The sequence below is a fragment of the Strongylocentrotus purpuratus genome, unplaced genomic scaffold, assembly GCF_000002235.5.
Source record: "Strongylocentrotus purpuratus isolate Spur 01 unplaced genomic scaffold, Spur_5.0 spur5_scaffold_12, whole genome shotgun sequence".
NCBI lineage: Eukaryota > Metazoa > Echinodermata > Echinoidea > Camarodonta > Strongylocentrotidae > Strongylocentrotus > Strongylocentrotus purpuratus.
Genome location: NW_022145597.1, coordinates 18,713,405 through 18,728,072, shown reverse-complemented (window position 1 = coordinate 18,728,072; position 14,668 = coordinate 18,713,405). Strand labels below are relative to the sequence as shown.

At 35.2% G+C, this 14,668-nt stretch overlaps 1 protein-coding gene across 8 annotated transcripts in view; it reads left to right on the top strand.

The window, feature by feature from the left end:
* Positions 1-13,787, top strand: part of LOC752094 (muscleblind-like protein 2) — a 70,963-nt gene extending 57,176 nt beyond the window's left edge. For 7 of the 8 annotated variants that reach the window (XM_030982007.1, XM_030982006.1, XM_030982004.1 and 4 more), the window contains one exon: positions 5,748-13,787. In XM_030982007.1, coding sequence (XP_030837867.1) covers positions 5,748-6,259 — 512 coding nt within the window. In that variant the 3' untranslated portion in view covers positions 6,260-13,787. Of the gene's footprint in view, positions 1-247; positions 5,290-5,747 lie in introns of those variants that run through there. The other variant, XM_030982010.1, reaches the window with a different exon arrangement.
* Positions 13,788-14,668: the final 881 nt, after the last annotated feature.

The window sequence follows — 14,668 nt, the reverse complement described above, 5'->3', positions numbered from 1 at the left end:
AATTGGAGTAATGTAAGAAGTTCTATTATTTTTTAAATGATATGACGTGTCACTTTTCTTCTTTCCGGTTTCAGATTATCTTTCAAACAGTTGTCATTCTTGTCAAAAAATGACATCTCTGTTTTAATGTCTTTTGAGTTGATTTTGTTTAATCATTTCTGATTAATCTCTATGACTTGTTACTTCTCTCCCTTCCTACCCTTCCTATTTGCGTTTAAAAAAAAAAAATTCCATCTGGTCCCGATAGATTATGTTGAGATCATAGACGGCAAAGTCACCTTATGTCGCTACGCAGTTCAGAACAGATGCACGCGGCAACGGTGCAAATTCTACCATCCGCCGCCCGCATCGTCTGCGCTGGCCGCTATGGTTTCACCCGCAGTGCAGCTGTCCAGCCTCCCCCCACAGGGAATCTCCAGTATTTGACAGCAGAATCGCTCCAAAGATGTCACCAGCCAAAAAGATGTAGATCCTAGTAGTTCCTTGATGTCAGTGTTTTGACGATAAGGAGTGATTTTCTTGTAGTCCAAAGTTTGTTAGGAATTTGACGGGAGTGAATTCCGTCATGGGATGATGTTGTTACGATGAGTGCAAAGTATTTCATTCCAAAAAACTGTAATGTCGATGTTATTTTTTTTCTTTGAGAAGAAGTATAACGAATAAGAATTAGACTTAGATGCCGGGATGGCATATGATGTAAAGAGATAATGTATGAAAGATATAGGAAAGGGTTATATTGAATTGGAGACGAGTGTTACAAAGTTTTAGCCTTGTCAATGATTAGGAAAGCTGAGGTTTCTGGATGTATTTATCTTTGTCTTATTCTATATTTTTTGTTTGTTACCATGGAGAAGAATGGGTTTGAATTGAAAGTGATGCACTTTAAACAGCAGCTTCTGATTTTTTCATGTTACCAATGGAAAACAAGATTATGAAAAAATACATTTATAAGTGCAATTGTGACGATCAAGTGCCAACGTAGAATGGACACTGGAAAGAAGAGTGAGCAGAAACAAAAAAAGGACAAATCTGGCAGTGAAGAAAGATTTTTGTTAGATTTTAGCCATTCTAAGTGAGAAACTGAATTTGCCGTCCGTTCTGATTGTCATCTCGTTATTACCGTGCCAAATAAGGAGTGGTTACTTTGATTGTGCCACTCCACCAAACTCTTGAAAGCTGCATCGAGGAGACAAGCGGAACTGGGCAGAACGTGGATCACGTTGTCAGCAGAACACCTTCTGTATCATTTCATCACTTACATATCATATCCGAGTGATGATGATGTTTTAGTTCCATTGGTTATTTTGTTATTTTGAGGTCAAGGGACAAATTTTCAGTTGTTTCTCAGGCAACTGTTACAAGAACTTGAAGCCGTGCATTGGACATAGATTATGACAAAAGTATAGGACTCTGTGAAACCCACCTGTTGAAACCAACGTACGGAAACTGTTGAATAGACACTCAGTGCTGTTCCTGTTATCCTGAGCCGTGTTTCCACAGGACATCCATCATACAGTGAAGAATATATTCCAAAGGAATGAATGAATGAGCACAAATGCAGTCATTGAGATTGGAAGTTATTACAACCAAAGTTTCTCTCCATTTTATGTGGTGCTTTCACAAAAACAATCTGGCACCATCATCTGAAACAGAACTTACCAAGGTAACCAGGAGGGTCCGTACGTACCCTCTCTTAGATGAAACAGGCATTTCTTTGAAAAAAATGAAAACAAACCAAATGACGTCAGCGCTTCCAGAGACATCGAGAAAGAGAAGAGTTGGAGAGTTAGCTTACTCTAAGACAATCTCAACGTCACTTACAGGCTTGCAGATGGAAAACCGTTTGAGGGGAATAGTCCAACAGCGCCCCCATCTGTATTGTCTGGAAGTCATATACCACCTCTTTGGAACAACGAATTCATAGCCGTGAGATGTGTGAGGTTATCTTTTTGTTTTACAATGGAGTCCTTGAATGTGGTTGTTGTCTGATGAATCTTTCATACCTATCTTTAACGATAACAATGTGACGACCCGGTTGGTCTAAATTATTATATGTATGAAATGAATGAAACAAGGTATTATTCTTATTATCTACTTCTATTTCAGTGAGTCGTTCTCTTCTTGTAGATTGTAGATTGGGTTGGTGAAGAGGGAGACTTTAAACCCCACATGTGACGTTCAACAAATAACCTGAATAATGATGCAGCCAAATGGTGGTATTACGAGGAAGAAAGTTTTAAAGTGTGTGATAAAACATTTCATACTTTGTTCAAGACTACTTGAAGATGTCATTCAGAATTCTGTGTTGGTATTTATGCAAAGTATTTCAAGTATTTCAAGTATTTCAATGAATATTGATGTCAGTATTTTAAAAACTGTAGCGCTATCAAATTTGGCCTCAGCTGGTAGTGGCTCTAGAAGAAAAAAAAAAGTGCTGAAAGAATTGTTTTTAAAACTTTGCATATGCCAAGCAGCCCAATTTATAGCTTCTCTTCAAAACCTAAAAGCAAATGCAGTGTTTCTGCAAAATAAAATAAAGTGTGGCATCATATTTGTTGTTTTAGATGTAGATATATGAATTTCAGTAACTTGTGAAAGAGATTCAAGAAAGTTAGAGGATATCTTTTAAATCTTACGAACTATACAAAAGGCAATGTTCCTGTCACTTTCAAACTTGATGGACCAATTTCTGTTCAAAATTCAAGCGAATTGTTAAAATACAATTTTGTTACCGGTACATTCTGCTTTTGAAGCCAATTATTTTTGCCTGCAATCAGCATCATTGGAAACAGCAGTCGCGCAAGCAACCACAAGCATGCCTAGAATAATTTGGCGTCAAAATGACATTGATTTTCTTTGCTGTTTAAATGAATTTGAATTTTACATAAGATGCAAAAAAGTAATGGTGATAAGCTAGCTTTGCATGACTACAAGCTATTGCAGATGCTTATGTTGTCAATTCTGCACAAAATTATTGTTGAAAAAGTTTTTAAAAACTAAAAGTTTGCATTTTAGAGTTTTTTTTCAAAAATTTGCCACCCTCCGATTGTTGCCAATTTAGTTTTAAATGGTTGATATTCAACCAGATTCTCACCCTCTACGTAAATGGACTCTCTCTGTAAATGCTGTATCTTGGTCAAGAAAATGCTGCTCATATACCTTCTGTTTTAAAAGCCTTTATTTTAAACTCCTGAAATGTTCATGTCATCTGTACCCAGCAACTATGGTAAATGTTAATACCGATGAACCAACCTTTATCTGTTAAAACGTTATTCTGGAAATTACATTTGTAGATCATAAAGTTGATGGATAAACTTTTGTTTGATGGGTTGTTTTAACTGGGGAACTTATCCATGATAAAAAAGCAACAAAATCTTGCCAAAAATTACCCTTTTTTCAGTGAGTGAAAAACCACAAACACAATGACTTAGGTAGGACTGGGCATAAATGTCCATTGGCTATGGGCTTGATATCTTTTAGAAAGAATAATGATGAAAAAAAATTATGAAAAATTCAAAATTTCTCATAGCTTGCATTGGACAAAGCCATCTCTTTTAGAATGTTAATGAGAAGATTTCCATGGAATGATTTCTCCTAGTTAGTCAGGGAAGATGGCTTATGTTTAACATCGCCACATTTTTCAGAGCTAACCATACAAGATTTTTGATTGGATAGCCAAGGGGAGACATAGCGTGGGAAGAACATAAGTAAAGAGTTGGTTGATCATACCATCGCTGAGTAGATATAACTTAGATCTGAAATAGATTGGAAATATTCATCTGAAATATGAAAAGTATAATGTTTTTGTTAGTGAAAGTTTGTCTTTGAAGGTAAACTTACAGAACCTTTGTAAATGTAGTATCGTTTTACCCTGTATTTAATATGTTGTTTGTCATTGAATTTTGAAAGTAAGAATGTAAGAAGTTGGACACCAGAGACATTTTGTTTGTTTTAAAGGATATATGCCTTTTTTATATGAGTCCTCCATTGTATTATGACTGTGCCAAATATGGACATTTGTAAGAAAACCATGACTAGAATTCGCTGGAATTTGTTTGTAACAAGACCATGTGATCAGTATCTGGTAATATCTTTCCCAATTAAGCCTTAATTGTTCAAATGTAAATTAGAAAGGGCAATTGCATTGTCTCCCTCTAGGCTTTGACTGTGTATTGTTATATCAATGAAGTATTTTGTTAATGTAGAATGATTTTGGTTGTCGACCCCCATGTATCTTAAATTGCTGCTATGATAGATGCAAGCGGGAGTTCAAGCGGCAGTGTATTAACACCATGCATTCGTTTAGCTGTGAGGGAAAGAGATTTGTAATGTAATGATTAAGCTCTATATTGGATCCGTGGGACATCACTATTTGTATTTGCCAAATATATTCTTTTAGATTTTTCTTTCTCTTCCTTCACTGCAGCTGTTCTGACTTTGTTTTTGAATCAAGAAACATTTGTCATTCCTTTCGATTCATTTGTATTATTTTCTCTTGATTTAGAGCCATGACTATGTGCAGGTTGAGGAGTTGTTGTAACTTGTATTGTTTGTGTTGTGTACTTACTCAATGCTGTCATATTAACTCCCGTCTGTACGTGTGACTGTATTTTGTTGAGTTTTGCACTAACCAAACAAGCGATCTATTCCTAATCATTATTATATTCATAATAATCTAATCATAATGTCTTCAAATTTCATGTAATCTCTGAGGAGTACTGATACTATTTAAGTTTTACAGCTATGTATTCACAAAGGTTCCTTAACTTGGATATGTCCAAGAAATACCCTGCATCCGAAAATTACTGTAAAACAGATTACTACAGACAAACATCAGTAATTATTTGCACTGAAGTTCTACCATTACATAATGCATAACCTTTTCAATCATTTTTGTATGCATCAAGAAAATGTAAAGAATCTGTCTCAATCCTTGAAAAAAAATTCAGAAGATATTTATCTAGATTTCGTCCTTGTTCACCTGTTTTTATGGTACTTTTAAAGAAAAGTTTGGATATTCAAAGAAACAAACTGTGATTGTTCAAATACATCATTTGAGTTTGAACATGTGCACCGTGGTTTATTTCTGCATCAAAGTTTAAGAGAGCCTTTGTGTAATTTTATTTAGAAGACGAGTTCAATATTTATCTACCCGAGACACAAAATCACTAGAATATGTATGAATAATCATTTGATACCTTGATCTTTTTATCCACAATTCTTCAATTCACAGCACTGAAGCACGAGTATTCCTAGAAGAATTGAAAGATACATCCTGGCATGTCTTCTTCCTTTTCCCCGATAGTATTAGAATTGATATTTATTTCATTCATAATCTGCAAATGCTAAATTCTTGGGCATAGAACCAAAGAGAAAATGGCATGAGAATGATTCCTGGCTTGTTACCATTTGAAAACAGGTGGTCATCTTCTCTTCATCCTGGAACAACCAGAAAAATGTTTGTTCAATTTTTTTTCTCTTCCTGGTTCCACTCTATATCCCATCTGAAATCTTTAATATCATCCCTTGTGTTGGTAGTGAATATATCATTTCATTTTGCTTGATAGCTATGCAATCACAAGAGCTGATGAAAAACAAATTCATTGTCTTGCACCCATTCTGTACCATTTAGATGAGATTCCCTTTTTCCCCCTTCCTTTGAGGATACCATACCCGTGTCCATAACTGGCTTCATTGTTGAATAGATTGTGGTGATAATTAGCTGTTCGTTCCTCCATTTCTCACAGATTATGTAGAGCTAGTGGACGGGAAGGTCACGTTATGCCGTGATGCGGTACGGGGGAAATGCCTCCGGGCCACCTGCAAGTACTATCACGCTCCTGCTCATCCTCCTACTGCTACTACTACGCACGTTACCATGGCAACCTCTTCCTCTGCATCTTCTGCTTGCTCCTCCTCCTCCTCATCAGCAAACGCCTACATGGCTGGTAGCACGGCAGCCCCTCCTGGCCCCCTCTACATGGCCTCAAGCACGCTCTCTGGCACCAACAACAGCACAACCGCCGCCGCTGTTGCTACAACAAATGCTAGTGCTCCTGCTACCGCTGCTGCCGCTGCCGCCAATGTCTTGCCGCCACAACCACCACTTCAGCCGCAACCTCTCCCTTTCTCAGCGGCTTCGGCTGCTGCCTCCAACCCTTACCTCCACCACCACCACCACCTTCATCACCAACACCCCGCATCCACTGTCATGCCCATCGCTATAAGCAATGGCTACCCGGCACAAGTCTTGCCTTAAAATAAATAAAAACACAGATCAAAAAGAAACGTAGATGAAGTAGGCTCTGAAAAAGAGTGTATATAGCTGTTGAGAGCATGATCAAGAATAGACAATCACAATTCTTTTCATTTATTTACTTCTTCTCTGACGTTCTACACCTGACAATTTCGAATTCTGGAAACCAATTTCCTTGTTCTTTTTAACTATCCCCATCTCTATTTCAATTTTAAAAACCGTCTTTCTTTGTTTCCCCCAGACTCCTGTTTATGCCCATCTCTGTCTTAATCCCTTGACTACAATGTAGTTCATTATAACTACAGATGAGTTTGTTGAATTCAAGAGTATATCTTGTAATCAAAATTCGAAATGGATTTGGTGCCGTGTGAAAAACAACCAAGATATTTAATAGGCTTTCCCCTTCATTTATTTCATTTTTTTATTCAGATGAAAAGACTTTTGCCACAAAATAGAACACCATATAAAGAAATCCTCCCATGTTTAATTCAAATATAAAACTGCACTTTCTATATCCCTCTCAATTTTTTGAAAAATTAAAAAGATATAGAAACATTGATAATTTAGACTTGTAAACATCCCTCTTCTGCTTCTTTTTATGTTACAGAACTATCCTCTTTACACATCCCCAAACTACCTGTCACCCACTTTTCTTTCTACAGTCCCACCTGTTGTTTTCCATGCTATATGTTTTCTTTTGCCTGGCATTATGTTTATACATCTCATTTACACACCAATTTGCTCGTATATCATCATCATGGCTGCCCAGTGTGTAGAAGGCTTGTCATATTAAAGGGGCATGTAACCTCTTCAATGTGATGGTTTAAAGGCTGTATGTGTGCGCACCTTGGGGGTTGTATATGAAGTTGTAGCTTGCTTGTTCATTTATATGTTTGCATTCATCCACGTTTCGAAAAATTGAAAATGAAAAGCAAACGCACTCATGCTAGAGTATATAGATCCGTTATGCAATCAAATGTAGCATCCATATGTGATGATGTTCGTATATATACTCAAAATGGCTGGTTGAGAAATTGCTTTCATAAACGCTGAATCTAAGCTTTGAAATGAAAAACATGCATCCGTCTGTTTTCATGTAGAGATCCTTAGACCAATGAATGTCTGACCTTTAACCCTCCTTGTCTTATCATCGAGGGATGGCAGTTGGTGATGAAATGTGCATGTCAAATGTTCAAGCTTGCTCCTTTACCCAAGCTTCGTTGGAAGAAATATTGCTTAGAAATGTTAGTCGTAGGGGTACTGGTATAAGGAATGTAATAGATGCGGTTTTGTGTGGGCTGTTCAATAACTAAAAGCTTACTTTCAAATCTGTAAGCACTTGTTATGCAAAAGTAAACACTGCTGTGTTTGACTTGCATAGTTATAAACTCTCCCTCTACAAAATAAGAAAATACAGATTCTTAAATGGAGGTGTTTGATAAAGTTCTGCCAATGATTTAATTTGCCATGTTCTATAGTTGCCAAGTGAGTATAATCCTTGTAATTAAATTACATCTCATAATTTGATATTGAGTAATATCACTGCACTCCCTAAAAGGAGAATAAAATCACACACTAATCACTGAAATCTTTTCGTACAATTTTAAATCATGTTGTAAATAAATCAAGAAATTGTACATAATTGTGTATCGCTGATGTTTTCAGCCCTTTGAATCTTTTCTGTGAAGATCGATAATCACAGATTAACAGTTCTAGAAAGATACAACTCATTACTTGTTGTAAATATATAATAAACAAGAGATAATATTCTTGAAGAGACTTTCTGTTGTTGAAAAAAAAATCAGTGTTTAATCAATCATTACATACCTATTGTAATGGAATTAATATGTATGTTTTCGCTTGCACCTTACTTAACATGATGCACAGAAAAAAACTGCTATTTTTTATTCACTTTGTAATTTGTACTTAACATACACTAAAACTTCAAGGATCTTGCCAAAATAATCCAGTGAAAATTGTCAAAAATGTACCATACTTTTTTTTTAATGCTGAATGACCTGAAATAACGCACTTGCTGCACTAGAGCAATTTCTTTGCCTTATGGTATCCTAGATGAAACCAGTGAAAAAGAAAAAAAGTACATAGTGTCGCCCAATTGTTAAGACTTTGATCTTCCTTTTGCAAAGTATTTATAGCATATTGCTTAGAAAATCACTTTCTGTATAAAAGGTACAGTACTTAGATTAATTAAGATTAGAATTATTGGAGCTTTGTTGTTAGCTAAATTGCTGTGAATGTGCATGACAAACCATCAGAAAAAGGGCCTTATATCTAATCAAATTGTTTGAAAAACAAAAGCTTTGCTCAAAGCTAGCAGCTTACGCTTGAACGTATACACCAGTAGTTCTAATCTTGTTGAATGACTTTTGCTTTGCTTTGAAATAAAAAATGAAAGAGGATTTCAAACGAAAGAAGCTTTTCAATAAAAATAAAGCTTTTCATAACCATTTTCCTTCTTTTGCTTTTAGTTCCATTTTAATCCCACAACGGAGGCATTTCCCCATCTCCCAAAAGTAGACAAATTCTGTTTGCTCTCATTTTTTTTTCCATTTGAATTTTCTCTTCACAGTTCCCTAAATATTCCAGGAAGTCCTGATTTATCCCTCTATTTTTTTTCCAGGAAGAGAACAAACTTTGAATCACAATGTTGCATTTTCAAGTTTTGGTTTTTCATTTATTTATAGATGAAATTACATTTGCCCCCCTCATAATTCCTTTACCAACTGATTTGAAATGGAAGAAGATTGCCAGTCATGTAATGTCCTCATTTAAGGTTTAAGACAATCTTTAATTTTGATTGTCTGATGTTTGAATTCAATCATGAAGGTAATTGACTGATGTAGGGTCTAAGTGCATCTTATATTTAAGTTATCATGACTTAAAGTGAAGGGATGGAGAGTATACATTATACATATGAAGTCTCTGTAAGCGTATTATTTTCTGGTTGAATTTTTTTGGCCTTCAATGAGTAGTCCCGGAAAGGTCCTCACCAATAAGTGATCCAGTGAAGATCCTTTTTATTGCTTTTAAATGAGTAAAAAAAGATGTTCATACATAATTGATATGTATGTCATTTTCGTGCACTGTTCTACGCAAAGATTTTTCACGGAAACAATATTGCTCTAGTCTCAAGTCGCAGAGCGGAATGTATTCATAGATTCATGTGCCTATTGTTAAATTGGGCACGATGGTTGATGCATGGAAATGTTAGGGTAGGATATGAGAGGTCTGTATGGCAATAGAGAGGTTATATTAGCATATTATGTAGCTTTGGGAGTCTAGTACGCAATGCTTGTACAATGTATGTATATCAGAAACAACTCATACCAAAGTACTCAGAATTTCAAAGTGATGATGAAAAAGAAAAAAAAAGTTTGACGAAAAAAAAATAGGAAAAACCCATAAAAAATGTCAAAAAATGTTCAAACTGAAATTATCAGTGTCTGAAATGTTAGTTGTTTAATGGATGTTTTGTCCAAATGATAGATTTGTGATTCTATATTTTAAGTACTGTTTATAAGAAAACATGGTTGACTTTTTTATATTCTTTTAGTGATACAACAAAATTTGAGTGATTTTTAAGATGATTTTGTTGTCGTTGAAGTTGTGTTTTCTCAGATTTTTTTCGTTTCTCCAAACATATTGTACATTTTGTGAGATTGAGTATGCTCTTTTTAGTTTCCTTTTCTTTTTGGTAATCCATCATTTCCCGTTTTTATTGGAAATGTAAAAGTATGTTTGATTTTTGTGTGTGTAAGTTTTCATTTTGACATTTCCCCTTGTGTGTATAGAAAAGAATGATTTTTTTTTTCCTATATGAAATTTAAATATAGCTCATACATTTTAATTTTTTTGTTCAATTCTGACATGTGTATGTGTACATTTAATAGGTATTGTAGGTGAAAGGCCTGTAGGGTTTCACGTTAATATAGCGTCTTGGGGTAGCAGGGAAGATGATAAACCATGATCCATATTTGCACTATTTAGAAAGAATTGTAAGGGAAAGAATAGGGAGCGAGATAAGGAGACATTGAAGATGATGTATTTGATACATGAAGTTTACATCTTTTGTTGTATAATCCTGTCTTTTTTAAGATGTTGAACATTTAAAGGACTTCTCCCAATCATGGCATGTAATTTTCTTTGAAAAGAAAAAGAAGAAGAGAGAAAATTGAATTACCCATAATGCAGTGTTTTTGTACGTTGCGTGGGGGATGCAATGCAATGGAATTAAATGGACCGAGATTATAATGTTATTGTCTTCTTCTCCCCAAGATGGCTGTCTTATATGTATATTAGTGGAGATGGTGCACACTGGACCCCATTTATCACCTTGTTTACAGAGGAAGTGACCCCTGACACGAGGTCAAAGGTTGAGGAGGGTCAAACCTTGTGAAAAGCACTAGTCTTTATTTTTTTCTTTCCATTCTGTAGAGAGAGAACACAGACTCTTATAATCCTGTGACGTAGTCTATTGAATGGTAAATCTATTGTATGATATAATAAGAAACATTGTTACATGTATCACGATGGTAGTTATTCTTATCGTAAGTTGTATCTTTTAAAGAAGTTTTATGAATACTAGATATGAAAGTCATTTTAAATGTGTGATGTTTACATTGTATATGAAATTTGAGAAAAGTTTTTGATTCATTATTATGTTCAAGTCTCAGAGAGACTCAAATCAAATGTGAATACATGAGGAAAATACTATTCCACTAAAGAACCAAATTTTAGCGATGTTTTAGGAAAGTAGGAGTATCAAAGAGTCTGATCGATCCCCTCCCCAACTGTGTCCCAAGATGACTGGAAGCGAAGTCGGATGATAGCCGGCTTGGGAGACAGTGGGGGAGAGGAATGGACATTTTCCATTTTCAAGACTAACTTTCTTGTAGTACATCATTTTATATGAGAGAAGGAGGAGGGAGTGAACCTCAGTATTGTACGCTAGCGCATGGGTCCAAGACCAAGACTTCAAAAAGAAAAATTTAGGATGCAAACAAAAAAAATCAGCGCAAGCATGCGGTAATTAGGGCTTCTTCTAAATTCTTCTTGGAAATGGAAACATTATTACAAAAACTTTGCTGGAAAGCTAATGGAGTGACTTGTAAGCCTCTATCCAATACCCTTGTGTGATTTTATCATCCATTTGAATGTTTTTAATGAGAGGAAAACCATTTGCGCCGCGATCGACAAGATCCTTTTATCGATCGTCACAGCTGTGGTTGACCCTCTCTCTATCTTGTGTCTGTTGTGATGTCCATGTGGTGTTGACACAAGTGTGGCACTTTTTTGTGAACACCCTGTAGTTTCTGCTGCTGCTAATGCTGCTTCTGCTAAACAAAACCATGAAAGAACCCTTTTTGCATTGAACTCAATACTGGGTAGGATGATTCTAAGGCATCTGGTACATTGTAGTTGAATTTTGTGTCAATAATTGTTAAAGCATGATTAATTGAATGACTAATGAAATGAAATTTCCACATTAAACCTTTGACATCAATGTGACTTTGAGATAAACTAGATAAAATCGATCATGATTCTATTTTTTTGTAAAGAATTGTAATGGTAATGGGTTATTGATCAACTTTGTGCCAAATTTTTTGAAATTATTGATTGACATCTGAAATTTTGGAAGCGGAGGAAACGGAGGAACACCTAGGAGGGAGAACAGTACTATGGATTGGTTGTCATGGAAACTTAACAATTATGAGATGTGATGGTAAATTACAGGTTACAGCGTAATGAATATTGATACAAACATTCATAAACTATACGCAGAATTGGCCTTATTCTCAATTGTAACTTGTGATAAATGGACATGAAATTGAGTGGCACTCCTGGTTTTAGGTGATGAATTTTTTGTAAAATGCTGATGAATTTGTGTGATTCCCATTAAAGTAATTCCACTACCAAAAAAATAAATGGGCATTGGTTGAACTTCTGAAGTACTCCAGTAAATGTATTAAAGGAACCTTATTAAAAGTAGGCACATGTAAAGTTTGAAACAACTGTTTTGATCATACATACACAAGTCACAAGTTTAGAGCTATTTCATAATTGATCAAGTATCCTGAAAAATTACAGCAATGGTGAAAATTAGGCTGTTAGTGAACAATGAAGAGTCCTTTTACATTTTTTAATTCAGTGAGTGTTTCACCAAAAGTACAGCACTAGTAGTAGCTTTGTGGGTTGTATAGAACACTATCCATAGTATAATAGGAATGTGAATGTGTACAATCATGTAGTATCACCAGTAGCGATCACTTTTTGAAATACTTTTGAAATACTTTATTTTTCAAACTCTAAGAATCATGTACTTAATCAATCTGATGTAATTCAATATTCTGATTTTATACCCTGATCTGTATAGCGAGATTAATTTTTGTATCATCAAATTCAAAAGTCATGAATTGGATTTAAATTTTGGAGGATATATTTTTATGTGAGATATGACTTTTTTTTCTTTTTGAGGTTTTTAATTATAAGAATTATGGTGTTAATTGTATATTGATATGCTTGTACTTAATATGATTCTTAAGCTTATGTAATCCTAGTTGAATGTTAGTGTGATTTTGTTAAAATCTCATAATTCGGATACTATAGAATGCCTCCCTCTCATGTCTAATATTGAAATGAGAGAATTGGTCTAGAAATTTTAAAGGTACAAAGGGCACAAGGTATTTAGATAGAAATGGTTATAATGAATTTTAAACCATGTTGCCAATTTCAAAAGAACATTAGATGAAATTTAGTAATTAAATTCAACTCGGTTTATTATCTGGAATTCCAATATTTAATATGTGTAGGAACTTATGGTTGGGAGCCACCATTTTTAATTGTAAGTAGCGTGACATTTTTGTAAAAAAAAATAATAGATTATTCCAAATTATTCTCAATGTGTAGACTATGAGGAAACAGATATCCTCTCTTATTTACCCGGTTTGAAGTATTTGAGGTACTTGTCTGAAAATTAAGAAGCACTATTGGAGTTTGTGACTCCAAAATTGTATCACTTTCTGTAATCACTATTGTCTAATGATAAAACATTGCAAAATCACAGCTCGTTTCAAGATGTGTAAACACACAATCGCTTGCTTTCTAACTGCATCTCTGCGCTTTTTTTTCCATCAAATGTATATATTTGTGAAATATGTTCAAAACAATTTCACATGCGGAATTACACAAGGAGAAACAAACAAAAAATTGCATGCCTGCTGACTTTGTTTTAAACAATGGCAGAAATCTTTCGGGGAAACATTTCTCAAAATTGCGCCAGATCTAAATCTTACGTTGCCTGCTGTTTGTTTTTGTGTATTTTCCCTCTTTTTTTTCCAACTCAAAAACTGCTTTGCCAAATCATGAATAGTCAAACTGAAAGAATGGAAAAATAATCAGAAGTGCTTGTGTGTGTTTTGTCTTTTGCTGTGTGTCTTCACCGTAAAGAACTGTGGTTGTGAGAATTAACTACCACATTAAACGACATCGATCAGATACTATGAAATATCAACATGCTTGTCTCGCTTGTTTTTATTGACAAAGTGTTTGTTAGAGTGACAGAGAGAGAGGGGGGGGGGGAGGAAGTGAGAACAAGGAGGGTGAGAGAGAGAAGGGGAGAGAAGATTTAGAGGGAGAGAAAAGAGGATGGGAGGTTATAAGAATTAAATAAACTACATTTATCAGAAACTATGAAATATCAACATACTTGTATAAAGGCTAATTTTGATTGACGAAGCGTTTGTTAGAGTGAGAGAGAGAAAGAGAAGAAAAAAGAGAGAGGGAAGGGAGTGAGAATAGGGAGAGGGAGTGAGAATAGGGAGAGAGAGAGGGAGAAACAGAGATGCCAACCAGAGTACGATTAAATCGTATTTAGTACGATAATAAGAGTGAAATGCGATCATCGCCCCTTAAATTTTTTTTTTTTTTTTTTAAAGCCATAAAAACCGTGGAATCGCATAGAAACATATACAAGTAAGCCCCGCCACCCCAACAAAAACTATTTTTTACAATTTTCTCATTTAAATTTTAATGAAAGAGCAAACATTTTACTTCACAGTACTTGCCAGTAAAACATTTTTCTGAAATTTACTGGCCCGCTGGTAGTGTCGATTTTTCTCTCCAAAATCTGATTTTTTAGGATACTTGGTCTGTTTTTTTGTTTCAAGAGGTTGGCATCTCTGGGGAGAGGAGACTGACAGAGAGAGAGAGAAAATAGAGGCAGGAGGGAAGGGAGAAAAGAGAGAGTAAATCAGATATGGTCTTTAGGAGCCTGATATGTCTACCTAACCCAAAGGCTGTATTTCGTTACCTTTCTTCAACTTTTTATGTAGCTTTCTGTAACCCATTCCCTGCATGAGAGAGAGAGTAAGTATGACCCATGGATGGAGTCTG